Genomic DNA, 27,887 nt, shown 5'->3' with positions numbered 1-27,887 from the left:
TTTAAGTAAAAATTTCTCACAAACTCATCCGATATATATTATATTTTCTAACTTAAAACAAGCGAAAAGAGGTTCGGGTAATAAAAGGAGGCGGGGCGTCAGGTGTCATACGTCATGTAGGTGATGGTGAAAGGTGTGGTGAAAGGTGCAGTCGTTCAAATTGAAGGCTTAAAGTCGTCGAGCTGGAAAATCAGCCTGATAACACACCCGTTTGTAGATACACTGTGAAGTAACCAGGCCTGTCCACACAGCCTAGTAGAGTTCGTGTATATATACATATTTTTTGTCTCTAACGCAGTTTACACCGAAAGCTGCTAAAATGAGCAAACTCGGGAAATTATTCGGCTCCAGCTCGAGCTCTTCGAAGTCCAAACACCACCGATCGCGCGGCGGGCCTTCACCCCAAGAGGCCATCCACAAACTGCGGGAAACGGAGGAAATGCTTACGAAGAAACAGGAGTACCTGGAGAAAAGGATAGAGCAGGAACTCATGATAGCCAAGAAGAATGGCACAAAAAACAAACGGGGTGAGCTTATTGATTTATTTAAGCTTACTCTGAAAATATCTTTTTGCACCTGTTTCCTTGGCAAAGTATTTTTTTTATTCTGTGCTCTAGGACTTACAATTGGTACAGTAACTTGTAAAAATAAAGTAGTCACAGTAAAAATCCTAATGAGTATTCAGGAAGGAGGTTTGAGGTGCTTAAGTTCTCTCAGGTACAGTAAGGCCCGTGCACTCACAGTTGCGCATACTATCCTGATAAGAGTATTGGCCTTTTGTTGTTGTTTTTTAAGAGACTCTGCAGAAACTATAACAGGCTCGTTACATGTGAAATAACAGTTGAAACAAATGCATTTTCATTAAACCTGAAAGTTTTCCCTCTCTGTATATGAAAAGAACTTCATTGTGTTTCTTGTATGAAACCTTGGGGTGCTGCATTGCTCGCTGAATCACCCGAGACTAAAAATAAACAATGGGAGTAAACCTCCTGTCTGTTGTTTGTGAACGCCCAACACTAGAAGTTCTCAACCAAATAGATGGAAGAAAGTGAAAATACTCATGTGCAGTCTTTCTGTATCAGCTGCCCTGCAGGCCTTGAAGAGGAAGAAGCGCTTGGAGCAGCAGCTCACCCAGATTGATGGCACACTCTCCACCATCGAGTTTCAGAGGGAAGCTTTGGAGAACTCGCACACCAACACAGAGGTCCTGAAGAACATGGGTTTTGCTGCCAAGGCCATGAAGAAAGTCCACGAGGACATGTAAGAACATTTCCCTATAAGCAATAGATCTTCTTCTTTGAAAACTGAAGAATTTGGATATCGCACTATTGAATGTGACGTGTTTTGGACATTGGTTAGTTCAACCTTTGACTAACAGTATGTGAAACTTTGTTGAACATCTGTTACTCATACCAAACCTTGTACCTTTGGCTTTTTTGACCGGACATATCTAATTTCAAAAATATATATAATATTCAATATGTAATATATATAATAATTGTGAGGAAAAAGTTTTAAACTTGAGTTTACATTGATATTTAATCTCTCTCCTCTCCTTGCAGGGATCTTGACAAGATAGATGATCTGATGCAGGACATCACAGAACAACAGGACGTGGCCCGAGAGATCAGCGATGCAATCTCCAGACCTTTCGGCGAGACATTTGATGAGGTTGATACCTTTCCTGCCTCCTCTGTCAAAATCCCTCTCACCTTCTGCATTTTTTATTTATAAATGATCTGCCATTTTATCTATACTTTCTCTGTGTTGTTCTCCTCTACTGCTACTGCAAAAATGTCAAAAATGCACTTGACAGAAGTCTGAATCCTCCTTGCTTCATTTGTTTACTTAGGATGAGCTGCTGGCAGAGCTGGCAGAGCTGGAACAGGAGGAGCTTGAGGAAAACATGAAGACTATGGGCGGACTACCCAGCGTCCCCAGCTCCAAACTGCCTTCAGCACGGCCCAGTCAGCGCGCATGTAAGTGCAACACGGCAGGGAGCTGATATCTTCAAGGATAAATTGCTTTTTACCCATTAGCCAAAACATCTATGCTATGTATGCTTTAACAATTTCACCTGCAAAATATGAGTTTAAAAAGTTTGTTACTTTACAAAGTGGTTGCTGCTAAATGGTGCTGTTGATGTTGAAAGGTTAGTCATTTATCCCCTAATAATACAGACTTGGATATTTAGTTGATTCACCTTATTTACTTGTGTGCGCATCAAATAATACATTATTATGGTGTACACAAAGACATTCACAAACACTCTTTTACTTACATATATTCAGATGTACATGGATGTAAACATGTGCGAAGAAAATGTTTATACATGGAACTCTGCTAAAAGTTCAAGCCAAGATGAACAGAATTACACAAACAGAGAAAAAGGGAAACGAAAAACAAACCTCTCGAAAGATGAAAACAAAAACTCTCTCTCTCTCTCCTGGTCGGAATAAGCAATTTGAAGAAATGGATTTGGTCTTCTATTTTTATTTATTTTTCACCTAACAATCAACCCTTAAAATAATTTGATAATGTTCATTGTTAACTGTTTCCTTCTTTTTTACAGCAGCCAAGAAAAGGGTTGAAGAGGATGAGGACATGCGTATGCTGGCATCATGGGCAACTTAAACCAGCTATGCTAAAGCAGTCTCTCAGCTAGAGAAAGAAACATACAAAAATATAGAGAGAGCTCTCTTTTTAGCTTTTTATATTAATTTTGAAGGTTCTTAGGGAAAATGAAGAGCAAATTGTTTTTAAAATAAACTTTTGCTATTTTACTGGTTGTATTTATCAGAAATTAAAGTTTTTAAGTGAAGGAATTGACAAACTGTATTTTAGATTTGTGTTCTTTTCTAGTCTTTTTTTTTTCTGTTTCCTTTCATTATGATAATCATTTTTGCTAAGCTTGTACAGTATGCACTACTTACTAGGTGTGATATAAGAAGGATATGATGATGTTTTACACATAAGGCGGAATGTTTCACTGTATTTCTACAGCTGTAAATAAAGTCTGATTTTGCATTAATGTTGTGTTGCTTTATCACAACAGCTCCATACATAACGTTTAACATTATTGTCATAATTGCTAAATTTTGTGCTGTTTTATTTTGAAACATGAGGCCGGAAGAGATGTCATCACGTTCCGGTTTGTGATTCCTGTTATCACGTAGGAGGAAGTCCTCAAACCAGCCTCCCAAAGACAAATAATACTTGAATAAAACACCGATCAGGAATAAAATAGAGTATGGAAGCGAACAGACCACGTCAAAGCACAGGTGAGCGAGTATCTTAGTATTCATTTTTAAACTATTTGTTGTTAACTCGCGAGTTGTCAAATGAACATGGAGAGTTTGACGGTCTATGATTTCAACTAGCGCGAAGTTAGCAAAGTGTTTCCAGGCTAACGTATTTCCTTTAAACCGGTCTACGACACGTTTCACACGTATTATGTTAGGACGTCACGAGAACGTTAGTAAACTTTCACGTACTTTAAACTGTTTTCATCAAAGTCTTTGGCAAATACTTTCATATTACTTTAGCAGTATGTTGTAGTTAATTAACTGGGAGGCGACGACTTGACTTTTTTGTTTATGAAATAATAATACCCGGGGTACTAATATAAATAAACCAGAAGAGTATTATTTAAAGTATTGCTTAAATATTTTATATAAGTTTAATTTACACTCAGATATTACCGATTGTACATACATACCTAATTTATATAATATATAAGTATTGTTTTTTGTACTGATTTAAGGAAGTTATATTACGAGTTTTAATAACACTGAATGTTATGAATCTATAGGTCATCGAATTTAAAATTCACGGCAACATTTTTGATTAGGTTTAAGACATTTTAAAGCAACAATGAAAATTTTGTTGGCTGAAGTCTCTCTCTTTACGTGGTTTTCTGAGCCGTCTATCTAAAGTGAGTATCTTTTGGTCAAGGACTGTTGATTGTAAAAAACGAGTTATATGAGTTTGCCAGCTTGGGTTTTGGAAAATAGTGATGTGCATTTTTTTCATTATTTTCTGATATTGAGAAAATGACCAGCGGATTAATATTGAATATAAACACAAGTAGTGTATAATCTCTTGTTAAAGCACTCTATTGCATCTTATTCCAATACTGAAATATATAAATTTAACGACCACAGGAGGAGATTCCTCTGCACCAGAAGAGGAAGCCAGAAAGGCTGCAGCTGCAGCCAAGGTGGCTAACCGCCTGCCTGAAGTTCGTCTGGTGGTGCTTGGCTGGAGGTGGCCGGGGAAGAGCCTGACTGGAAACACCATCATAGGCCGAGAAGAGTTTCGCTTGGAGCGAGCTGCTGAGTTCTGTGTGAAGAGACAGACAGAGGTGCTGGGGCGGCAGGTGACTGTGGTGGACACTCCAGGCTGGTTTTCCAACCAGGATACACCAGCCTCCTATAAAGAGGAGATAGTGAGGGGAGCATCTCTTTGCCCTCCAGGTCCACACGCCTTCCTGCTCGTCATCCCCGTGGGCATGTTCACGGAGGTGGACCGTGCTCGCATTGAGGAGCATGTGAGCCTTTTTGGTGAGAGTGTGTGGAGGCATACAGTTGTGGTTTTCACCTGGGCAGAAGTGTTGAGGACCATTTCAATAGAGAGGTACATCCGCAGGGAGGGCAAGGAGCTGCAATGGGTGCTGGAAAAGTGTAAGCGAAGGTACTTTGTCATTAATAACTGCGTATTTGGAGAGCATCCTCAGGTGGAACGCTTGCTGGAGAAAGTTGAGAAAATGGTGGCAGAGGAAGGGGGCCACTACAACTCAGAGGAGGTGGAGAAACAGAAAAAACCTGTGGATGAGAACCAGAATCCAGCCAGAGAGGCGCAAGAGCTGGGGGCACGGCCCAAACAAAACTCTGGGCTGGGTTTGTCCAAAGCCATGGAGGTTGAGCCCCTTTCCAGTGAGTGACGCATGAGAAAGTCAAAGTAAAATTTCAAAATATTATGAGTTTCTTAGAGCACATTTCGGTTAATGAGAGATTATAATTAAAGTGAGTTCGAAACTTAAAAGCAGCTACAAGTAACATTTTTATGTTAAGAATGGATTACGTGACCTATTGTCACCTTTTAAGCTGTTATGGCCTTACATGGGGCCTTAAACTTGTGTTTATGTAAATTGGAGTCCTGTTTATAATGGGCCATTTGATTCCAGATTAACACGACAAGCAGATGGATCCTCTAAACCACGACTAACAGAGACCGTGCCTTCCCGTCCTGATGGCAAAGCTGCTTAAAGGAAAGAGAAATGGTAAACGACAGAAATTTTACCGACTGCACAAATCCGTGTGATTTATCTAAGTTATTTTTTCAATCAAACATGATAATATGTGTTTTAGTCGCGTGCATTCTTTATGATGTACTGTTTTCTCACTGTGATGATATGAGAGGCCTTTGCGACATAAATCCCTGTTTTCATGCTCTCCAAAGATTTACGCTCCTCTGGTTTAATATATGATGATATTTTGAACTAAGGTTAGTGAGACGTTTGTAGATTTGTAATAGTGTGTTGGGGGTTGTGTGATGGGATGGATTTAATTTAATGTAAAACAAGGAAGCACAAGCTGTTACACAGTCAACCATGTTCCTTTCCATACACTCCTGTACATGACTGATAACAATGCACTACTAAACTGTCACTATAATATCCTGTCAATGACTGTTAAGGGAATTGTTTTTTCAACGATTCCCGTTTGTTGTGACCAAACTGTAAATGCTTTTCTCATGTTGTAATGTTTATTACACTCACAGTGCGCAGTTATAAAGCACTGAGGCAGTTATTGATTTTTGTTTGTTCTACATTGCCTTAAAGAAATTGTTCTACTTTCCTCAAAGGGGTCTTTAAGATGTTTATATCACTTTGTGGCAGAGGGTTGTGTTTGAGGCAAAGCTGTACCACCATGTACAGCTGCAACGTTTAGCCTGAGGGCATAAAATTAATCAGCAATTATTTTAATAAATCATTTAATTAATCTTTGATTTTTGGAGTGTTGGTTGGTTGAATGTAATTGGTATTTTGCTAGTTTTTGACATTCAGTATTTTAAAATACTCTTGGTTAAATGATTTATCATTTATAGTTGATTTATAAATTAGCCTAGAAAATTTTCAAATATTGAATGGTATTTTCAAAAACAGTAAAAAATACTGATCACATCCAGTCATTTGTGGGCTAAATGATTTATCATTTAGTTGAGAATTAATTTAAAAAATAATTGGCACATGAATAGATAATGATATTGATCATTAGAAGCAGCACTGTTTCTCTATTTTCAGACAATCTGAGAAAAAATTTAAGTCAAAAGTCAGCATAGATGTTCTCGAAAGTTTGCCAGATCTGTCTTGAAGCAGCTACTTTCACTACTTTCCGACTTGTCGTTCCTGCAGAAGCAGGTTTCACAGCCCTCATGGGAAAAGTGTTTGTAGCTGCTGTTAGTAAAGGGCATGAGAGGTTTCTAGGCGGTATTGAGCGGACCTGATGAGGCGAGTGTGAAGTTTCCACGCAGGAAGAGTTAAAAAGGCTCTACACAAGGTCATTGTGGGCATTGTGTTGTCTTCCATTATGAAACCACCCTTTGAAGTACTTGTTGAAGCGCTTCTTTTTAAATATCTTAGTGGCTATGGCTCCTGCCAAGACAGTTGATGAGTTAGTTATTCCAGATGGTCACAGATGTGAGCTGTGTCACTCTCTGATCAGAGGCAAGAAGCTATTCATAGTAGTCATGTTGGAGTCCTTTTATGTAGATTTTTTTTATAATAATGGCATTGAAATTAGTCACCGTTTTGTCTGCGTGGTGCACAGCTAAAAGGACTCACTGTACATGTATGTAAATGATCCTGCTGTCACAGTAACGTGCATACGTGCAAAAGAAAGCGACTAGCAAGCATGATGCATGAAGGTAAACAATGAATGAAGTTAAATATTTGAAAACCAGCTTGACCTCACACACTCACCTGAAAATCTTTGCTGACCTCCAGTGGTTTCACTGTTCACGTTGCTGCAGGGAGTGCAGGAGGGCTTCAGGAGCCTGTGATATCACTGCTGGTTGTGGATACTGGTGCAGCAGAGCACATTTCCCACCACACCCACCAGTCGTCCTGTATACTGTTAGAGGTGAAACAGACTTGAAACTCTGAACCAGAGAAAGCAGTGAAACAGTTTTCAGCCTGGTGTTAAGTTACTCTTTAAGGATACAAATGATGTGTTTTGGTGAGAAACACTGAGTGTAAACACAACATAACATAACCACCAAAACAAAAGATTCATCCTGTATCACTCCACTCCTACCTGTTGTAGTGACTCTTTGCCTTGAACATACCCCTCTGCTGCAGATCAATTCACATATTATTTTACTTTGAACTAGTTTTAGTTAACCTGGTGAAAACAAACAAACAAAAAAACGTTAAATGTCACAGATCATTTGTCAGTTTTGGCCCTCAGGACCTGCTGGTTTTCAATCTAGCCATCAAATGTGGACCCTTTTTCAGTGAGACACCAGGTGAATGCAATCACCAAGATGGTCTGATGGAAAACCTGTGAGGCCTCCCGAGAGCCAGGATTTAAAACAACTCACTTTAGGCCTTCTATCATAGGTTTGCTGTAAATACTAGATTTGTTTCTTGAAAGCAGTTGTTTGTCTTTTGCATGAATGTATTTATAATCTCTCAAGTACAGCTGTGTACTCAGATATGCACTATAGCTATTTCACCTTGTATGGGCAAAAACATGTATGTTGATGCTTAACACAGAAGTGTGAGACAGGAAACAGGTCTGCTGTAGACCTGTTGTACACTGGTCCCCAAATTGCTCAATGTTACTGATATATATATTTTTTTATTTCACGTTCAGGGTTTGAGAAAATGTGTCTTTTAAATTATTCACAGTTGGTTCAGTGTCACTTGGCAACTTTTTCAGTGATATGAGGTTTCAAAGCAACATGGAACAACTAACCCACCAGTCACAAAACAGATGAATTATTTAATATGTGAAGGGCAAGATCCTTTTACAAATCTTTTTTAAAAAAATGCCAAACAAATTGATTCCATAAAGAATATTAGTCACAAAATAAGGTCAGGGTACAGCAGATGTGTAGCATACACAGAAACCTAATATACCCCACCTCTGTAACAATGTGTGTAATGGTGATTTAGTTACTGTCCAAGTGCAGCATGTGAATCAAGTTACTGTTAAGAAATTTATGAAAGTGTCGTCGCTCTGAGCTTTCCTTGTACGCTTTGTAAGCCTTCAACATGTCTTATTGGCTGACAGAATTTTACAGTAGATTTGCTGGTTAAAGATGGAATGGCTTTATTTTAACAAGAACTGCACTGTGTCGTTTCTCTATTAGGTCCAAATAAATATATACTCTGATTGAACTCTGGAATGTGTGCCTTTAATACTTTAATGTGATAAATCATATGTTTTGAGGTGATTTTACATCACCGGCTTTTAGAAATGACACGGCTATGCAAGCTCGCGCATAATTCGCGGGGATTGGTTGAATTTGCGTTAATTGTTGCGATCGCGAATTCCTGGAGGGGCCGATTAAGCTTCAACACTCGTTTTTTTCCCTTGATGGACAGCAGTTCTGCAGTTCAACCACTAGATGGCAGTAAAGGGTCTGGTCACAGAAATGAGAGGGCTATTGTTGACATGATTTAAAGCACTGCTGTGACCTTGCCTGCAACAAATTAACTTGATATTTGAGTGTCCAACCATCATCTTACTATTGTTTAAAGGCAAAATGTACAGCATCTGTGTCTATGAAACACACCTCAGTACTTCCTGACTGTGATCCTGGTTCTGGTGATGTCCTTCGCGAACCAGACTTGCGCTCAGTCTGGTTCGCTCAGTTATATTTTCCTTCCACATATCTCCCAGCTTCCCTTTGCTGTTTTGTTTGCTCAGCTTTCTCTCTCTGTGCTGCTGTGGAGCTCTATCTCCTCAATCTGCAGGGAAGCAGATCCACTATCTACCTCATCTGAGGATTTCACATAAACCGGGCAGCATTTTTCCACCGTCCTGCTCTCTTTCAGTAGAAATTGTGTTTTTTACATACAGAAATGGACTGCAAGAAGCCGTGGGAAATTTTCATGGCCAAACAATCAACTTGAAGAACGAGCGTTGACAGAAATCGTTTAGCCTTCTTTCAGCCAAACATTGGCTTTCTTTCAAATTATGCTGTCCCAAGATCTTATTTAAATTTTTTGGCATGCATTGTTAAATTCATTATGGTAGCATTTAAGCCCGACGAATTCATAAGTGCTTCAGTTTTGCAGCTGTTCAGAGTTTCTTTGAATTTGCTCTTTGAATGTATGCATAAACGCTTTGAAATACATCCAAATGCATGCTTAAATGAAACACAAGTAACAGGAGTGCAACAGAAATATTCAGAGCATACCTTTGTATTTAACAACATTGTTTATTATTTCAAATGTAATCAAAACAACAGCAGTTACAGAAATTACAGACAGCTATGATACTGTGTGATTTTGCGTATCTCGGTGTGTTATGGAGTGTCATGAAAAGATAAAAACAAGTTCTTGTTTCTTTATACCGACCACTGGACCTTGCTGAATCTGCGTGACTTAACAGCTCTCAATCCAACTCATAAGTCAGAGATAAAAAAATAATACCACACAGCAGTATCTTATCTCCACAACACCACTATGCTGCTCTTTGTCGTCTAAAATAACATTGTTAGAGAAAGTGGGAGCGAAAGCGATTAGTCGAGTCCAGTGAAGAAAGTGAAGACTTTACTGCCAGACAGCCTCAAAGTGTTTCGGCTTTTCTTGACACATTTAAGACAAACAGATTTGACCGTCAGCCACCTTTTCTCTGACTGCAATATGACAGTGGTTATACAAACACTTGCAGTTTCAGGCGGCAGCGTACGACAAGCAGATGATACAAGCACTTGCAAAAGAGCATTTCTCCGCAGGGATCATTCTAACGACACTTGGGGGAAAAAAATCTGTAATCATACATCTGTATGCAGGAAAAAGCCACTGGCCTTGTAAAATTCAACCGCCCGTCTCCCTGTCTCTCTCTCTCTCCTGTTGCGGACAGTATTAATGAAGAGTCATAAAAGAGGGTTTGAAAAGCAGACGTTTGTTCTCTCCGGTCGACACCACTGAGACCACATCAGAACTCGGCGTGGCTGTGAAGACGGGTCTGTGTGAAACAGCCAGCGAGTCCTTCATTTGGTATTTGTGTATGACTCTTTGGGTGTGTAGGTGATGTGATGTGTTAATGAGAGTTTATTTAGAGGATGAAGTAGCTACATCACATTTAGGTGACAAATGTCAGCCGTTGGCTAAGCCCCTCCCCCTTTAGTTGCCGCTTGCTGTCCGTCAAGAGTTCGGTTTAACATCGGAATTCATAGTAAAATTTTGATCAACAACATCAAATGACAACTATAGCTGGTAGCCTTTAGTTTTATCTTAACGAGTTGGTTGTAGAACATCAATGTTCCTCAGGTGCGATGTTCCCAGGGTCTGAAGTACCCAGTGTTCTGTGTTCTTAGGGCATTGTTGTGATCTCCAGTTCAATAATGCTTCCGGCTTACTTGTTTTTATAAGACGAATCTTGTAAAAGGAGCCTTTCATGTGAATGTGATGGCCACATGCATGATGTAATATTAAAAGGCTAGATGGGTTAGTCTAGTATTATGAGAAACTTGAAGGGTTTTTCAGCTAAAGGTATTTATGTTGTTCTAAAGCAACTCTGTCTAAAAGCTCAGTTTGCGCACTTGTCTTTGTCCAAATTCTGCTGTGCTGTTTTGACTCCTGTAATCACATGAATTAAAAAAATGCACAGTGACTAAGACTATTTAAGCCCTTTCCCAAGTTACCACTCTGTTATCCAGTTAGCTGGAAGGCTGCCATTTTTGTTTTGATTAGGTAGCGAGCGTTAATGCTCTTCACCCTAGAAAGTTAGCTCGGTTACTGCTGTAGGAAGCATGCTAGCATGTTAATGAGGTTTCAGAAGGGCAGATCAACACCCTGGAAACTCCATCTCCCAGACTTTAAAATGATACAACCCCCCCCCCAAAACAAACCCAAGGCTACTAAGCTGTGATTGGACAATTGCTGTGAGAGGGCGGGGTTTAGTGGACGATCAGCTGTATTGCAGTTTTATGACGTAAATGGCTGTAAACCACTGTAAGCAGTAAACCACTAAAGCTACATCTCGATGTGCTGGATGGTGGTGTGGCTGCTGAGGCTGTGGGGAGGTTGAGGTAAATACTTGGAAATGTAGGTCGGTCAGATGCTGATTAATCTTTGGTCTCAATGTGATGACGACGAGGTGTGTAACAATAATAATAATAATGATAAAAAAAAATCCAGATGACTGTTAGTTTTATGCATTTTCAGTGTCAAACTGAACGGATGTAATATTGCACGTTTTACTTTTCAGTAGAATTCCAGGATGTCATGTCTAAAATGAATCTACAATCATTGGTGTAAAAACATGATTTTGTCTTGAAATTACATCTGTGCCAGTAGAAATGAGTGTTTAAATTTGTTCGATCAGAAGCCTCGTGTATTGATCAGTGACAGTAATGATGTGATGATTTAACAGTATTCACATTTTAAGTAAAAAAGTAGAGGAAAAAAAAGGCCACTCATAAAAAATAAAGTTTTCCTGTACTATGCGGCTATACTGCAAATGTTTGCCATGATTTACCTGAATCTGCAAATGTTTTGGCCTTGGTATGTACATTAATGTGTAGACACGGATGAGCCAGTCATAACTTAAAACGCAGAGTAGATGATGATTATGCTAGAAACATACTGGAAAAGGAAACCACCCTGTAATATCAACTCCGGCCATATCAGTGTGTTTTCTGGCTCACACAAACTCTATGCAGATAGCTCAGTCTCAGATCAATAAGAACCAACTGTGCAGAGCCAACTCAAACATATGCACCCATAAAGCAGGTGGATATCCAATCACTACCGTAAGCTGCTCTCTTTTCGTATTCCCACACGTATATACACACACACAGAATCACTTACACTTTAGAAAATATATTCAAGCATACACACTCACAAGCGCCTGTCTTGTCATTTTGCATTAGTACCACATGTCAAATGAGCAAATAAAATGTGCTTGGAGAAAAAAAAATTGTGCAAACTCTAGTCTGGGACAAAATGGCATGGCAAAAGAAAAAGGAAAAAAACCCCATAAAATGGCATCAGTGATGTAAGGAATCAATCAAAGAACCAATCAAAAGAATGAGAAGGATAAGAGTGTGCCCATCACCCATTAAAAATAAAATCCACTGAGCTACTGTCAGTGGACAAAAAAACATCTTACTTAAAAACATCTTTTTTTTTTTTTGTTTTTTAGAAAAATGAACCCAGCCCAAACATCGCAAACTAACTCAACGCTGATGCTGAAACTTTTCTTTCTTTTTTTTTTTTTTCCTCCAAGCTGCAGTCGATCGCAGTGACAGGATTGCAGCTTGCGTCATATCGCAGAGCTGCACCCTCCCTGTGCAGAGCAGGCAGTGGAAAAGTCAATTAAACCTGCTATGGTATTGAAAAGCAATACCGACCGTCTATACAGATAAATGTGCCAACCCTTATGAAAACAGCATAGTGAAAGAAGGAAAAGAAGTGAAAACCTGATGGATATACAAAGGCCTATACAGTATAACCCCACCGAAAATAAAGTGGAAATCTCTGTTCACGTACTCTGTATTGTTTCTGAAAATATATCTTGTATAATTCACCCACTCAGACCCACTAGTATCCAGTCTAGGCAGTCAGGCTGTACAATCCCTCCATGGCAACATCATAGCAGCCGTTCAAAACTTAACCAATGGTGACTGAGTCTAAGTCATCTATGCTGTTCCCTCCCTCTGTCCCCGGTAGGTCAGCTCCTTGCCAACAGCAGCTGAACAAAGTGTTCATGTCTGGGATCAGTTTTCAGGGTTTTCTCACTTCCTCGTATTGTTGGCTGCTCCATCCAGTCCCGCGTGGCGCTCAGTGGACCAATTCCACAGTCTTAACGAGTCATTTTGTACACTGAGCCGATAAGCAGAACCTGGAGCTTCCTGGTGAGAAGTCCCTGTGGAGCCGGAGGGAAGGAGGGCCAACACAGGAGGGAGGAGGGAGGGTGGGGGTGGGGGGTGGGGGAGAGATGCAGTGGGGGCTGTAGGCACCCCCTCCTCCTTCAGCACTGCTCAGACTCGATGAAGCCCTCCTTCTCCTGGCCCACCGGCTCCACCTCGGCGTAGGCCGGGTGACCCGATCCTCGGCGAAATTTCATGGCTGGCCACCTGCTTGGGCGTCTCTGCAAGGGTGTGTGGTATGAGGACAGGGTTTAGAATAAAGGTCAGAGATCACAGTGTCATCTAAAGGTTAGGGATGAGGTTGATCTTTGGGACCTGAGGACAGCCAGTAACAGAAATCTACTATACAGTGTAGTGTATCTGCTCGCCATCATCTGATCTGAGTCTCTGAATCCTGAGGGAGTAATTTCTGCTCTATAGAGCCCTGAAAATTCCCAAAACAGAATGAATAGAATGATGCAAAAAGAACTGTTGACTTTTTGAAAGAACTGCGATTACACAAAATCATAATGATTCAAACCTGTCCGAAACTACTGCGTGTCTTTTACACAAGGAGTGGTGAATAACTGGACAAAGGAAAGTTCACTTTCTACATGAACTAGTTCAAAGTTCAGTTCATAGTTCTTAATTCAAAAGTTTCCAAAAATGAACTAGTTCACTTCATTAAGCTGCTGTGAGCTATCATTTGTCAAAATTATTGCCCATCAAGAACTACAGACAGCAATTATTTTATCAGCTTTAACACTGAAACTGTGTCAGATTCATCTGCGTATCAAACGCCGTAGAGTCTGAGCGGTCCGAGATAGCGGTGCCTTCGTCCACGCGCCGTATTTTGATGACGTATTTGCTCGTGCGACAGGTATGACAGCTGTTGCCAGGTTGGGTGGTTTTTCCGCTACATATTGAGGGCTGATTACGGTGTGTTTTCGCCTGGAAGGCTCTATGGAAATCTGGCACACTCTTGAACGAGGTTATACTGCGAGAGAGCGCCGTTCACAATAACGTTCATCAAGCGGAAATACAGCGCGTTCAGTTCACGTTCGCCCAAAACATGAACGAGTTCATGAACGATCGTTCACTGAATGCGTTCAGGCGCAACACTGCTCTCTGGTAATGCTCAGCTGAGATGAGGTCTCAGAGACGATGAGTTGGGGGGGAAAAGTAATCTTCCCTGCATCAGATTATTTTCTTTTTAGTATTTTTTAGGGGCCTGAAGAGGGAAATGCTACAATATCTTTTTCTGTCCTCCCCAGGAAGTCATCTAGTGGCCCTATCAGTCCCAACCAAATATTTCCAAACAAATGCACGATTTGACTGTTTTTGAATAACATTTACTAAAAGCTACAGTGCCCCGTGCTTGTCAGGTAATTAAGAAAAGAGATAAGATAATCATTGATTAGTCACAAATTCATTATTTAACCTTTTATTTAGGGAACTATATATTTGTCAGTCTTTTTTAAAAATATATAATGTTACTGTCCTTATCCTTTAAAAACATTTCTTATAAAACTCATCAAAAGAAAAAGATAAATCCTCTCTCTGATGTGCAGCATAACACGACGGAGCTTCACTTTGGAAAGCCAAATCCACAGCGAGAAGTTCCTGTGACTGATAACGACCTTGTAATACTGACAACGAGAACAACTTTGAACACGAGCAGTTTTGTTTTTAAAAGATGTTTGAGAACAACTTGGTGTACCACACTCTCCAAACAGCACCTACTCATCCTCGGGGGAATTCACAATCACTTATTAAGAAAGATTGTGTGCACCGAGTTTCATCATTCTCCTCTGAAAATCTTAATGCATATTTATGAGTCAGGATTTGAATGTTAAAATACATGCAGCACAGAATGTGGTGCGTTTTGTACCGCTTGCCGCTTGTACCGCATGTAATTTTTTTTTCTCTTGCTATTATAATCTTTGAAAGGCCTGAGAAAAATGTATCTTATTAAAACTACAGGACTTTGTACACATTCCCAGCTTAACTACTTTCTGGCAAGGGTTAACGTCTGATTTAAATACTGTACTGATCGAGAAAGTCAGACTAAAACAGTGAATATCTTCACAAGGGAACAAACATATTTAGGAAAATATGACTGCATTTTTATTTGAGGCACAAGCTGAGTACCTTTCATCATGCTGTGGATCCATAATTTGTTCAAATATGTTTTCATTTATCTAATTTTTAAACATTATTCAGAAGTATTCAGTTTGCAACACAATCTCCCCACATGGTCTGTGTGATAGATCTTCTGGAGCTTTATGATCATATCACACAGTCTTCTTTAGCAGATAAATTTGCCCAGTTGTCACTGCAAGGACTCTTACATGTTGACATGAAGTCTGACATTCAAGGAAATTCATTCTTGACCTCAAAACAGGAGGACGAGTTTAAGCTCTCAGTCACATGAGCTCCAGAGCAGTTATTAAATGGAGCTTGCTGAGAGAATATTTTGTTAACCACTGTTTCCACGGTCAAGAACAAACTTTCACTTGGTATCAAACCACTCTGACACTCGGCATCTTGTCAGATTTGTTAGCGTCTACACTCACCTCAATAAGGAAGAGGCTGGCTGCAGAGGTCGGGTGGTGGTAGACGTACACGGTGACCAGCACGCCGGCGACCATGATGAGCATCACCAGGAGGATACCGAGGATCAGACCAATGTGCACAGAGTGTGTACCTGGCATCCTGTCCACAGCACTGTCTGCAGGCATCACTGAAAAACAGCACAAAGAATAGCCTGTTACAGCCTTTTTTACAGATGCAGATACTAATGTTTTGATAAGTCTACAGTGGTTTATATCTTCACTTTATGCTATTTTCACAACATTACTGTGGGCTAATGCTTTTCATTATCTGTCAGTAGTCCCATGTGTGCAAATTAGCCGTTGAGCTCAGCCCAGCACATTTAAATTGATGTTGTTAAATGTCAGTGTTGATTAATATGCACTGTATCACCTATCAATAAACAAATAAATGTCTAAAATGCCAAAATACTTTGGATAAAAGCACCAAAATTGTTTTTCTCCTTTTGCTGCAGTTCTCTTGTTGACCAGCAGGGGACACTCATCATTCATCAATACCTTGCTTTCTTACATGTACCAATTTGCCTCAAAGTGGACATGTAGCCAAATTTTTTGCAAAATATGACCACAAAAAACAACAAAAAAAAAGACACTACAAATGCAAATCTCCTTACGCCATGTGTGTTTAGTTGTGTTTATATTAATTTTCAGGTGATTTATCAGATTTTTCTTCCTAGATTGAGATTTAAGGTTCATGTTCAAACCGGATCTGTAGCAGTCTGTGCCATGATCACTCTGTGGTCTGTTTAGGTATTCATGAGCAGTTTCTTCTCTCCCACAAGTACGAAGTAAGAGTTAATCCCAAGCCAAGGTTAGCAGCGTATGTAACTGATGGGAGGAGGAAACGGGCCTATAGATGCTGATAAGAGTTCTATTGTAGCCTTCGGTTGCGGCAATGCAAACCGAGTAGGCTGTATATTGTGACTACATAATAAGTCTGTCCTTCAGTGAGCCTTGGAAGACATCACTCATTTTCCAAGTATATTCCCAGATTCATATTAGAGCCTCAACCCAGCAGGTGTTCTGAGAGCTCTTTTGAAGATGATGAGAGTGTCCTGTAACCTATCTGTTTTCATCTACAGCAGCACAATTTTCAAACACAAAAAAACACAAGCGGTTTTTCACCTGCAATTTGTCACTACAAGACCACACAGAATGAGAATGGGGGAACAAGAAAAGAAAGTATTCTTACTGCTGACATGTCCCAGCAGCAAAATCAGTGATCATAGCAGGGAGAACTAATGAAGTGATTATGAAACAAGCAGCAAGGATGCAGCCCTCATAGCTTATCCTTCACTCCAGATCTATTCACAGATTTCTTCTTCTATGGCCCCCCTAACAACCTCTCCCCCAAGCTCCTCCCTGGCTTTAATTAGCAGCTATAGCCACTGCCTAACTTGTCAGTGAACCAGCCTCTCCCCTGGCTCTCTGCCTCATTGATTTCCAGCACACAGAATAACCGGGTGGCAATCAAACCTGTCCGATGTGTGTGGGCAGTCACTGTGAATGTGTAGTTGTGTAAGTCACTGTGGCCATTATGTGCACTCCTAAGCTGGGAAATTTACAGAAAAGTACAGATGTTTTGGTGTGCTGAAACATCACTCATAATGGCTTCTCATTTAACAAACAGAACTAAACAACAGATTACCTCCATGGTTCTCTAGACCGAAAAATGTTTTCATAATACCAGTTGGTTTGAATATAGTGTTTCTCGTGATGTTTCTTAGAGTATACTGTCAGTCAGCCCTACTTCTCAGAGGAGAGAGAAGTAGAGAGAAAATGTCATTATGACTTTCTCACTATTGTGCTTTTCAAAAAAACACAATGAGAGACTGATGATTTTTCACTCGTTTTCTCAGAAAGGCATTTTTCCTGTGTTTATCTGTCAGACCTACAGAGTCCAAGAGCCATCTCTCGGTCAGCTGGAAGCCCAAACAATGTGACATTTAGTTGGTCTGGGTTGTTGGTTGGCCAGCAGGGAGCAAGCGACTGACAAGAGATGAAGACAAAATGAGAAATCAACAGCCTAGCAGCTAAATAACCAGCAGGATGCTAGCAGAGACAGATCATGGCTCTTCCAAGCAGTACTATTAAAGAAGTGTTCGCAGCAGGAAAGATGGTGTTTTCATAAAGCAGGCTGTCTATGCAGTCAAAAAGCACAAATACCAGGATGTACTGCACCAATTTGGACCAGTACCGTGAGTTGGGCTGTGCTTGGTTTTGTCTCGCACGTTTTGAAACAGGAAACAATATGACGACTGGTGCCAAAAAATCTCGTTTTACAGCTTAACAAGACACTAAAATAGGTTTCTGAAAACATTTGAGGCAAGAAATAGGCAATAAAGAAGAGTGCTTTTATTGAGAGAAATTTAACATTGTTCATTTGCATTGTCTATACTTTAACGGTACAGAGCGAGTTGAAAATCTGCAAAATGATAGCGTGGCAGTGCAGTTGTAAGTGCACTGCATTACCAGACAAAAAAAAATGAATATGGCTTTGATCTATAAGCTTATGTCAACATGATAAACTCAGTGACAAAGCTAACACGCTAATATTAAGCAGGTGTAATGTTAAACTTGTTCAACATCTTAGCATTGTGTTTCAGCACGATAACATTTGCTAGTTACTGTATGTAAAGCTGATGTGCAGTGGTATTAGTTTTGCAGGTCATAAAGCAAAATTTGATGATTTTGGTGCTAAAGGAAAAATTTGCATCACCAGTTTCACAACCTCTGGACACCATGAATGTCTATATATTTTTAATGATAATCAGATTATTTCTATTGGGGGAAACCAGTGAATATTTAGCATTTTCACTTGATAACTAACTCGTGTTAGTTATCTGTTACTCAATTTTCAAAACTAGTCCATAATTGAGATTTTTTTGTCTGAACTGATGGATGTTCATGGAGTCAACATGGATAAAAACATTCTTTCCTTCATAATTATTAATATTGATGCAGTCGAGACACAGAAATGGCAATGTCTTTAGCACATTGCCCTGAATTAATTCTCCAATTGTTTTGTCCTTATTAACTGTAAGAGAGCTCTTACACAGCATCAAAATACATGGGAGATTTTGAGAAACGACGAATGAGACCAACAGAAACCCAACCAAGCTGCTTCTTTTTCAGCTCTACATTAGTGGCAACACACAACTGGTCTCTCACCTGGCTCATGGGTTTTTAGGAAACTAACAATACAAACTGAGCAGAACTATAATGAGACTCCGGGGGCACTGAGGAGTGGTGGTGTTAAGCAGAAACTCCTAAGAAAAGGGCGGTCTGCTCCTGTTGTTCCTTATCTCAGCACTTTCTGTCGCTGCAGTCTCTACCACAGTCACAAGGTCAGCGGACACCTTGGTGTTACTGGCTGATATGAGAGCAAAAAAAAAGTGAGGACAAATCACTCTGATGACAGCCTCATTAATTGAAGCTGTATAAATACTCTATCTTTAATATGTATAAACCTTGCATCTAAAATCAATGAAACATTGCTGATTTTGTCAGTAGAAATTCATGCTTTATGTGTTTTTCACAAAGTATGGTAATCCTGGTGCCTTCCTCGCAATTACTTTTCACCTTGAATAACGTTATGGGCAGGTAGGTGGTGGAAAAAAAGGTTAGATACATAAATAAAGTGAGATATCATCACAGTGCCAGGCGCCAGAGTGATGAGAGGCCATGCAGCGTTTGTAAATGAAAGTGTGATGAAGGCTCCAATTCCTCTCAACAGGAAATGAAGCATTTGAAAAGATTACCCCCCCAAAAAAACAGAGAATTGGAAGGCATTTCAGAGCGTGGATGTTTTAGCAGCTGACATATGTTCTGCTTATACTGAAGTCTTTCGTTGGGCTGACTGTAAAAGTTTCTAACATCAATCACGGTCTACTAATTTGTGATATTTTGATGCAAACAAACAAGATCACTGTCAACTCACGCCTCTCAGCTGTGAGGAGTTGCTGCTTTTTTGTTTTGTCAGTCAGACAAATGGAGACATCTGAAGACATCGCCATGGACCTGAGTTTTAACTGCCTAATTTTAACTATTTTCTGATATTTCATTGACATAGTGAAAAATAGTAGAAGACAAAGCTCCAAAGGAAATTCCAGCACAGATAAATAGTCTTTATCAACTAAATAATTAATTGATTAATTAAGAAAATAAGATGATTACCTGATTATGAAAATAATTGATGTCTGTAGCCCTGATATATAGAATATAGTTGGATAATATGAAATACAGTCTATAGTCTCAAACCGACTGATTCTGATGCTGCTATTGCTGGCACAGTAAGTCTGTTACTAACTCATATTATTAAAAGCTGAATTCCTTTGGGTTTATAACTGTAATTTATACAAAAAGTGATTGTATTAACCAAGGAAGGAGTGTGCCAAGCAAGACGCTGGAAATATCCATCATGGGAATTGTGTGGAACCACCAGTTGGGCAGCCAGCTCTAGGATGAGTCCTGGTGGTTCAAAACTTCTTCCACTTACAGATTATGGGGGCCACTGTACTCTTTGGGACCTTTAATGTGGCAGAAATCTTTCTGTACCCTTCCCCAGATCTGTGCCTCGACACAATCCTGTCTCTGAGGTCTACAGACAATTCTTTTGACTTCATGGCTTGGTGTGTGCTCTGACATGAACTGTCAACTGTGAAGGCTTACATAGACTGGTGTGAATACTTTCCGGATGCACTGTATGTTAGTCGAATAGTCGTACTAGCCAGAGCTTATTTATGTTAGTACAGCAACTTAATTTCTGCCTCTGCCTTGAAGGACTGCAGCCACATCTACATGAAAAAACATTATGTACATGGTCATTCTGTATATCGCCTTTGTGCCTAATATAACGTGATATAAAGTTGGACTTGATACAACTTTGGGTACACGGCCTCTTCTCTCCCTCACACCAGCCCAGACACTGTAATTTATTTCCACAGCCCACAAAGGACAGTTAAGCATTATGGTCTGCGGCTGGATAAAGTTTATCAGCTGACTGAGCCACATGTCCTCCAAAAAAGATCAAAAGGCAATCAGGGACCAATATGTCAGTAGTAAGAGGTGGTAACGCGAGGCAGCCGAGGAAACACACACAGCCATGAAATCAACAGGGATTAAAGGCGCAATTTAGCAGCAGCCACAGCAACAACAACAGTCAATGGACACCAGAGCAGAGGACGGTGGGGACCTACCCTGGTTGTCTCTGAGATGCAGGGCGATCTTGGTATCATCTGTGAGAAGACAAAGAGAGAAAGACATGCGAGTGTCAGACAATATAATCAGTATTTCTCTTTGTAGTTTGTTTTTGAAGGCAGCGACAATATAAATAACTCCCCGAAGGTCCCAATTGAGATCTGAAGCTTCTTTCATTAGTGGGCCATCTTCCTTTTAACATTTATTTTATTTTTTATTAACATGAAATTTACCACACTTAAACTCTGATTAAAAATTAAAGCTTTGAATATAATAGTCCAGCATGCATAATTCAGCACATAAAAGCACTCTGGGGTTAACTATACAAGTGAAATATGGAAATCTAGCATGACCCACTTCTCAAAGGATAGCAGACATGTACACACACCATAGGATTTACATTATGCAGATTCATCACACACACAAGCAGATATATTTCACTGAACGATGTAATTCAAAAGAGGGCTCTGTTTCAATTCTCAAAAGAGTGACTGCAACCACATTTTGGCGTCTGAAATGAATCACTTAATGAGCCGTCAGACTGTAAACGACCGCACAGTGGTATTGAATAGAAATTATGATCACTGCTCAAGGTAAGTAACACTAAGATAAAGACACTTTCTGTTTATTTCACAAAAGCCCATATTCATATCAGTGTTCAGACTTGTACCAAAAGTGGGAATCTGCTCTTGTTGGAGTCAGAGATTAGAAACTTTCTCTAAAGCTTCTTTTTCTGTGTTAAAATGTTTTCTGCTGTTATTTTCACTCCTCGCACACTGCGGTACAACTTTGGTTTCCAAAGTAGCATAATATTTTAACCATGTATGCAAATGACTCAAATATTACGGTATTATTTTATTATTTAATTATTTGCTCCTTCAAAAACGAGCGCATGTGTAAACTAAAGTGTAAATTAAAGGCTGTGTCCTCATTATGGTGGAAATGAATACCGGAGATACAGCTGAAGAACAGCAGGTCCCTATGGGGTTTCATTGTTTTTCTCTAAAAAACTGAGGTCACGCTATTCGTGGGAGGAGGAGCAGATGAATATAAAGCTGAAAGAAAGATATCAACAAAAGAAAAAACGAAAAAATAAATAAAAACCTGAACCTTATTTGGCATGTATTTTAGGGACTTCTGCTCATCTATGTCATTGTATATAAAGGGAGGCGACCCAGAAGAATGTCAAGTTAGTCTAAAGTGTTTACGATAAAAAGAAAATGAGGAAATGAGGAAAATGCATATGCAACATCCTGCAGAAAATAAACAGACTAAAACTTTTCACATAAGTCAGTCCCATAAGTCTTGCACTGCACAGCACTGTTAGTGAAAGCTGATAAAAAATTATTCACGATGAACTTCAAACTACAGAGAAGTGCCTCTGTAACTGCACAGGTGACGTACAGTTCAACAGCATCACAAACTATATCCACCAAAGTGATGAAAAAGTTGGATCAACACCTCTCTAAAGCAGGTTTGGCAAAAACCAAACATCATAACCTTCCAGATTCATTTCAGGTCTGTTTCATTAGACCGTCGAATGAAGTTCCCCCAATGTGATATCTCCCACCCACGCAGATCTCCCCTCTCGGCTCCGTCTCTTTTGTTTCTCTGACTCGTTCATACAGCTGCAGGTCGCCAGCACGGCCGTGAACCGCCCGGCCTGCCCTCTAGCCTGACCTTCGACCCCTGCGGCTGAACAGACAGGTGGGAGCTGTGGAAATTGATCCGCCGTACGTGTCAGAAAGCGTGAGGAGTGTCTCGTGTCGGCTACACAAACAAATGCCACAGGATGACCTCTCGACACCACGGGCGCTAACGCACACACACACACACACAAACCAAACATGTTTCATATCTCTGGTCCTCTGTGAGTCTTTTCACCATGCCTCGGTTTGGTCTGAAGGGTTACTCGTCGTGTTTGGCCTCACAGTTGGCCGGTTTTCACGCTCCTCCCTGAACTCACTGCATCCACCCTCAAAACAGCAGCCCATCCCAGCACCCAGACCGCGATGGAGTGTCCGATTAAAACTCAGCCCCCACAAGATGATTAATGGGGGTTTGATGGAGAGAGGGTTGGCTACCGAAAGTAAATGCCTTTTATGTGAAAATGAAATGATGGATAAGACAGGCTTGAATGTGAAAACCCGTACAAAACTCAACAATAGAGGAAAAATACCATAAAAACTAGAAGCATGACTGGAATAACACCACAGACGATGCACTGTTACACAACAAAAGAGTCCAATTCAAGTTATTTAGTCTCTTACAACTCACATTTTAAGGACAAAAGTCAGTAAATTAACTTAATAGCACTTTTGGTTACAGTAGATATGAAGTGCTTTACAGGAGGACAGAATGAAAGTGAAAAAAAGTGGAAAATCAGAGAAGATGGACAGGATGGAAAAAAAAAATCCAAAACAAAAATGAATCATAATTATTAAATTTGCACGCAGAGAACATTGTCAAAGGAGAAAGGTTAGTTTTAGAATTATTTCATAAGGCTGTTCCAAAGTTAAGGAGCAAAAACAACGCAAAAGTATGATAGCCTCACAGCCAAGGTCAAAGCCTGACTTAGAAAGACCCAAAAGCCCCTTTAAGATGGATTGTGTGCAGCCAAAACATGAACTGATACGCCTCATTTCAGCCAACAACTTCTCCCATAAAGCCTTCAATATAAAGTCCCTCTGGAGAGGTCAGGAACATAAGGAAAATCCTTCATTCCAACTTTATTCCAACAGCTAAGTCTGCAAATATTCTATATTTTACCTACTAAAGACCAAAACCAACAATGAACTGATCCCACAAGTCCTGTCTGTGCAGGAAAAGCCTGATATGCAGTTAATTCCTCTTCTACTCACCAGCAGACCAAATGTGGATTAACCCGCCACTAAAAAAATAATATTCCCTAACATATGCTCAGTTTTCTCCTGTTTGAGCAGCATTTGCTAAACGGTGAGCAGCTGTTAGCCGAAATTACTGAGAATCTTTAAAAAGCATCTTCACGACCTGTTTTTTTAAACATTTATTCCTTCAGTGTTGTCCTTTATATTATAAACAAGCAACGAAGGACATTCTACCCGAAACAGACACGACATACAGCACAGTGTGTGTGCTTTTGGTACTGACTATAGACAAAGTGTTTTGCCTGAGGATGACACAATATGTGACTGGCTCCTTCCTTTCATTTAGATTCAACACCACCACATCTCAGGCTGATTAAGATTAATTGCTCATTTATGTAAATAAATTGCTCAAAAGGCCATAAAAAATGAATCGAGCTGAAAATTGGCATCGTAAATTCAGCCAACTGGTTAACTCTGGAAAAAAAAAAAGAAATGGAAATAAACAAACTTTAAAGGACACCTTGGCTGTTTTTCTAACATCAGCAGAAGAATCCTGTCTGCTCCTTTCAGAGAGGATTTGCATTAGATAACACTGACATTGCGCTGCAGTGTGGTTCAGGTTAGCCTCCCGCTGCGCTGAACTGAATCATGTGCTCAATACTTCACGCTGCAATATCAAAGGAGCACAACATCCTCAAACTTGAAACCAAAGCTGTGCTGAAGCATGTTACTAACGACAGATTGAACACTTTATTCTTAAATAACTGCCTACTCTAAGAGTCATGTTTAAAGTTTATTTTCACACTAATTCATCATAATGACAGGACATGTTACCTCACTTACTTGCACTAACTCCACTCTGCACTACCTCACTACTGTACTACCTCCAGAACCATATTTATGTTACTTATCTTGTTTTATTTTGTTTTTCTTTATTCTATTTTATCTTATTTTATTTTATTCTATCATTATATGTTACTCGTTCTTTAAGCAGTGAACAGACTTCCACAGCAGGTTAACTATCACTGTTACATCCAACAGTTTGACATCTTTTATCTACATGACCTTATGGGTTCATCATCCGCAGGTACTCTTTTTATTTTAGTTGTATTTCTGTAGAACTTATTTAACTACTAACTAACCAGCCAGCCAGCCACCGCACTGGCTGTAAGTAATGTGTTTCTAATATGACGTTTTAAGCCTCAGTTAAATTACTGTCATTGCATTGTATTTATGTCACTTATTGTCAATCTTTTACTGTAGCAAGGTCATTATTGTAACACCAAGTCATTACCAGACTCATCTTTCACAGAATTGCCTCTTTAAATATCAATATATTTTTTTGATCTGTAACTCAAGTCATACTCATTCCTATACGGGAACACACTCATGTCAACCCAACTCATATTACATTCATGGTTCTAAATGTCTGTACATTGTCTTTGTGGCTTTATGGGAAATATTCAGCATAACTTGACCTTCTCTTGACTGCCTGTATAACCAAAGTATAATTTAATTTAACCAGTTTTCTCTCTTTTCTCTAAAAGGCCACAGTCACAGGACCCAACAAGAAGGAGAAGTGTAAATGGAGACCTTGAAAGAAAGAGAGAGAGTACAGGTAATAATGAGGAGCAGCTTTCAGAAAGCCTCAATATCTGGATCCTATCAAGACAATCTCACTAAACTCCAAAATGATTGTAAAGTCACTCTCCACTTACTGTCACAAAAGCCAGCGCTCAGTCTAATTTCCTGTTAAACGTTCAGCCTACTGACATGAGAATTAGCCATTGTTTGCCTTCAGTCAAATAATTAAAATTAATGCATCATAATTAGTCTGAAAAATAATTGAGAACAAACGTCGGATTAGAATATTCTGAATGCGTCAACCGACCCATCAACAGAAAAGGACATTTTTAGGAACAAAAGACTGATAGTGAGCCAATGAAGCTGGAAGACATGATCACAGGTTTGTGTGGGTGCATCTATTTTGGATGAGTGAGATTTGTCTGATTCAGTCTGCATTGTTTAAAACTCGGTACAAACACAGCTGCTGAGCCTTGCTCTGCTGCCTGCCATCTGGAATTAATTTCTTTTAGCCCAAGTGGAGAGCCACAGCACATATTTATGCTTTCTTTTCAAGACAGAACTGTCTTGTGCATGTTGTAAAAGAGGAAACACGTCAATACCAGTAAAAAACAGTTCCAGCAAAACGCACTTCATTTAAAATCTTGCCAGAACAATGCATCCATCACTACTTGAAGGAAGGCTCAAGGCTCCAGTGCAATATGCAACATGGCTTTGCTCCAGCTCTGTGTTTTCTGCTTTACCTTCAGTGGGGACGCTGGTGGGAGGGTAGGAGGCGGTGGGGGCGTCCCTGCCTGCAGTGGCCTCTTTGCTCTTGGATGTCGTTTTAGCGACAATCGTGGTGGTGAAGGGGTAGAGATAAGTGGTGTCGATGATGTCACACAACTTGTCCTTGGTCTGAAAGGTGAGAAAATCCTGTATTGGTTGTGTGTGCAGTCTCTCATAAAAGAAAATAATCTGCATGTAAAGATGTAAGAGGGATTTCACAGCTGGGCAGCTTCAAACACACGCACATGCAAACACACACACACACACACATTTCACCAGTTATGTCTGACTGTTGTAATACTTGTTCTTTGCTGCTTACCTCATCTGGGCAGCTGTTGTCCACCCAGTCCTGTCGATGGCGGTCAAAGCCACTGGAACACCTGAAGGCAGAAGGAACAAACATCAACATATTTAATTACTATGGTTATATGGAATGTGGAGACTTGCAAGAAAAAGATTAAGAATAATTCACAAAAAAAAAAAAAAAAAAAAAATCAGCAGAGTCCACGTTTAGCCATATTTAATATGGGCTGGATCCTACACTGCCCACAATACCACGAATGGAATCTCTTCTTCAGAGCCTCCCTGCCTATAAACACTCACGTCTTTGAAACTGTTCACAATTATTAATGCAGTTTTTTAGGGTGATATGCAACTGAATAACATGCACTGTAATCAAACTGGGGACTTTGCTATTACCGAATATGGCATGTGACTCTGCTAATGTCGGCTTCCTTTTTGACGTCTTAAGTCCAAATTAAGATTGTGTCCGGCTGTCCGGCATCACAGAGGATGAAGTAAACTGATCTTGAGGTGTAAAAATCAGAGTTTTAGCCCTTTAACATATTTGCAGCATAATGTGAACCATGCTCATAGGAGTCACTGACATAACTTATCATTTTATATAATAAATACTTTTATTTTTTTAACTCTGAATCAAGCTGAGAGGCAAACATCTGCACCTTCCACTGTCTCCCTCTGAGGTCTGGATTCAAGGAGGGAGTGGCTTTGTACCGTATGAAGACGGAGGATCTGTGAGGGGGAAGTTCACTGGGTCATGGGGCCTTGGAATAAGGGTACTGTTGAGTAGACTGTGTGTTACGGTCCAAGACTTCTAATAACCTCAAAAGGCAGACAGTAATCGAGGCGGCAGCTACTAATCCTTCATGCTGTAAACGGATCAGAATTATGATTCGCCCACTGCTGAACTCGCCGTCATTCTGTCTCGGCCCATTGCCGCAAACAGTAAAGCCCCTGGAAGGAAAAGTTAGTATGCAAAGCAGTGAACCCACTGTGTTCTGCCAAATAAAATGAACTTCAAGAGCTTTGGTGCTCTGCAAATGATATGTCACAGCAGGTGAGAAACATACAGATTCAGAACAATGCACATAAATGAGAACAATCTATTACTGAGTCAAAATACAGAAACACAGAGGTTTAAAAGCAGCAATGGTAACTGTGCTTCGTGCTGCAGGGACAGTATGAGTCCAGTCGAGTCTTAGACATCCCCAGCAGGCCCCATTTCTCTAGTGAACATATTGTTATGGTAATGGCTCTGTGAAGGAGTCCATTTTCATCTTTCTACATCCCTAATCATCCCATTCCTTTTATCTCTCCCCCCCCCCCCCCCCAAAAAAAAAAAATATGCCTCATCTGTTCAATCAGGCTAGACAGATTCCTTCTCTTAATCCCCCACTTTTTTCCAAATGCTTTCCCCCCGGAGAGGGAGGAGAAGGGAGCAGAATGAGGCACAATATTACCGAGCAGGTCTAACCTGTCCCTATGGGGA

The 27,887-nt window shown here is 40.0% G+C and overlaps 3 protein-coding genes across 7 annotated transcripts in view; 2 read left to right on the top strand and 1 right to left on the bottom strand.

The window, feature by feature from the left end:
* The first annotated feature begins 109 nt into the window (after positions 1-109).
* Positions 110-3,031, top strand: chmp4c (charged multivesicular body protein 4C). 2 transcript variants are annotated; one of them, XM_046371084.1, is made up of 5 exons: positions 110-527; positions 1,083-1,260; positions 1,563-1,671; positions 1,853-1,979; positions 2,576-3,031. In XM_046371084.1, the coding sequence occupies exons 1-5, from the start codon at positions 320-322 to the stop codon at positions 2,632-2,634; spliced, it is 681 nt and encodes a 226-aa protein (XP_046227040.1). In that variant the 5' UTR covers positions 110-319; the 3' UTR covers positions 2,635-3,031. The 2 variants fall into 2 exon arrangements, with proteins under 2 accessions (XP_046227040.1, XP_046227039.1); XM_046371083.1 differs by having other exon boundaries at positions 113-527; positions 2,573-3,031.
* Positions 3,032-3,106: 75 nt separating this feature from the next.
* LOC124049437 (GTPase IMAP family member 9) lies at positions 3,107-8,404 on the top strand. 2 transcript variants are annotated; one of them, XM_046371080.1, is made up of 3 exons: positions 3,136-3,281; positions 4,164-4,934; positions 5,186-8,404. In XM_046371080.1, the coding sequence occupies exons 1-3, from the start codon at positions 3,251-3,253 to the stop codon at positions 5,188-5,190; spliced, it is 807 nt and encodes a 268-aa protein (XP_046227036.1). In that variant the 5' UTR covers positions 3,136-3,250; the 3' UTR covers positions 5,191-8,404. The 2 variants fall into 2 exon arrangements, with proteins under 2 accessions (XP_046227035.1, XP_046227036.1); XM_046371079.1 differs by lacking the exon at positions 5,186-8,404 and having other exon boundaries at positions 3,107-3,281; positions 4,164-4,942.
* Positions 8,405-9,430: 1,026 nt separating this feature from the next.
* plxdc2b (plexin domain containing 2b) overlaps positions 9,431-27,887 on the bottom strand; it is an 84,281-nt gene continuing 65,824 nt past the window's right edge. For 2 of the 3 annotated variants that reach the window (XM_046371076.1, XM_046371074.1), the window contains 5 exons: positions 26,418-26,478; positions 26,074-26,227; positions 20,900-20,938; positions 15,666-15,832; positions 9,431-13,331 (listed from right to left, as the gene is read on the bottom strand). In XM_046371076.1, the coding sequence (XP_046227032.1) occupies positions 13,212-13,331; positions 15,666-15,832; positions 20,900-20,938; positions 26,074-26,227; positions 26,418-26,478 (541 nt within the window). In that variant the 3' untranslated portion in view covers positions 9,431-13,211. Of the gene's footprint in view, positions 13,332-15,665; positions 15,833-18,041; positions 19,075-20,899; positions 20,939-26,073; positions 26,228-26,417; positions 26,479-27,887 lie in introns of those variants that run through there. The other variant, XM_046371075.1, reaches the window with a different exon arrangement.

This window comes from Scatophagus argus, chromosome 18, assembly GCF_020382885.2.
Source record: "Scatophagus argus isolate fScaArg1 chromosome 18, fScaArg1.pri, whole genome shotgun sequence".
NCBI classification, from domain to species: Eukaryota; Metazoa; Chordata; class Actinopteri; family Scatophagidae; genus Scatophagus; species Scatophagus argus.
Note: the sequence above shows the minus strand (reverse complement) of the source record. Positions and strands in the feature narration are given on the sequence as shown.

Bases quoted from the DNA above. Each gene is read 5' to 3' on its own strand.
- chmp4c (XM_046371083.1), top strand. From the start codon at position 320: ATGAGCAAACTCGGGAAATTATTCGGCTCCAGCTCGAGCTCTTCGAAG. The intron at 528-1,082 runs GTGAGCTTATTG...TTTCTGTATCAG, and splicing joins TGGCACAAAAAACAAACGGG to CTGCCCTGCAGGCCTTGAAG. The intron at 1,980-2,572 runs GTAAGTGCAACA...TCTTTTTTACAG, and splicing joins ACGGCCCAGTCAGCGCGCAT to CAGCCAAGAAAAGGGTTGAA.
- LOC124049437 (XM_046371079.1), top strand. From the start codon at position 3,251: ATGGAAGCGAACAGACCACGTCAAAGCACAG. The intron at 3,282-4,163 runs GTGAGCGAGTAT...TAACGACCACAG, and splicing joins CAGACCACGTCAAAGCACAG to GAGGAGATTCCTCTGCACCA.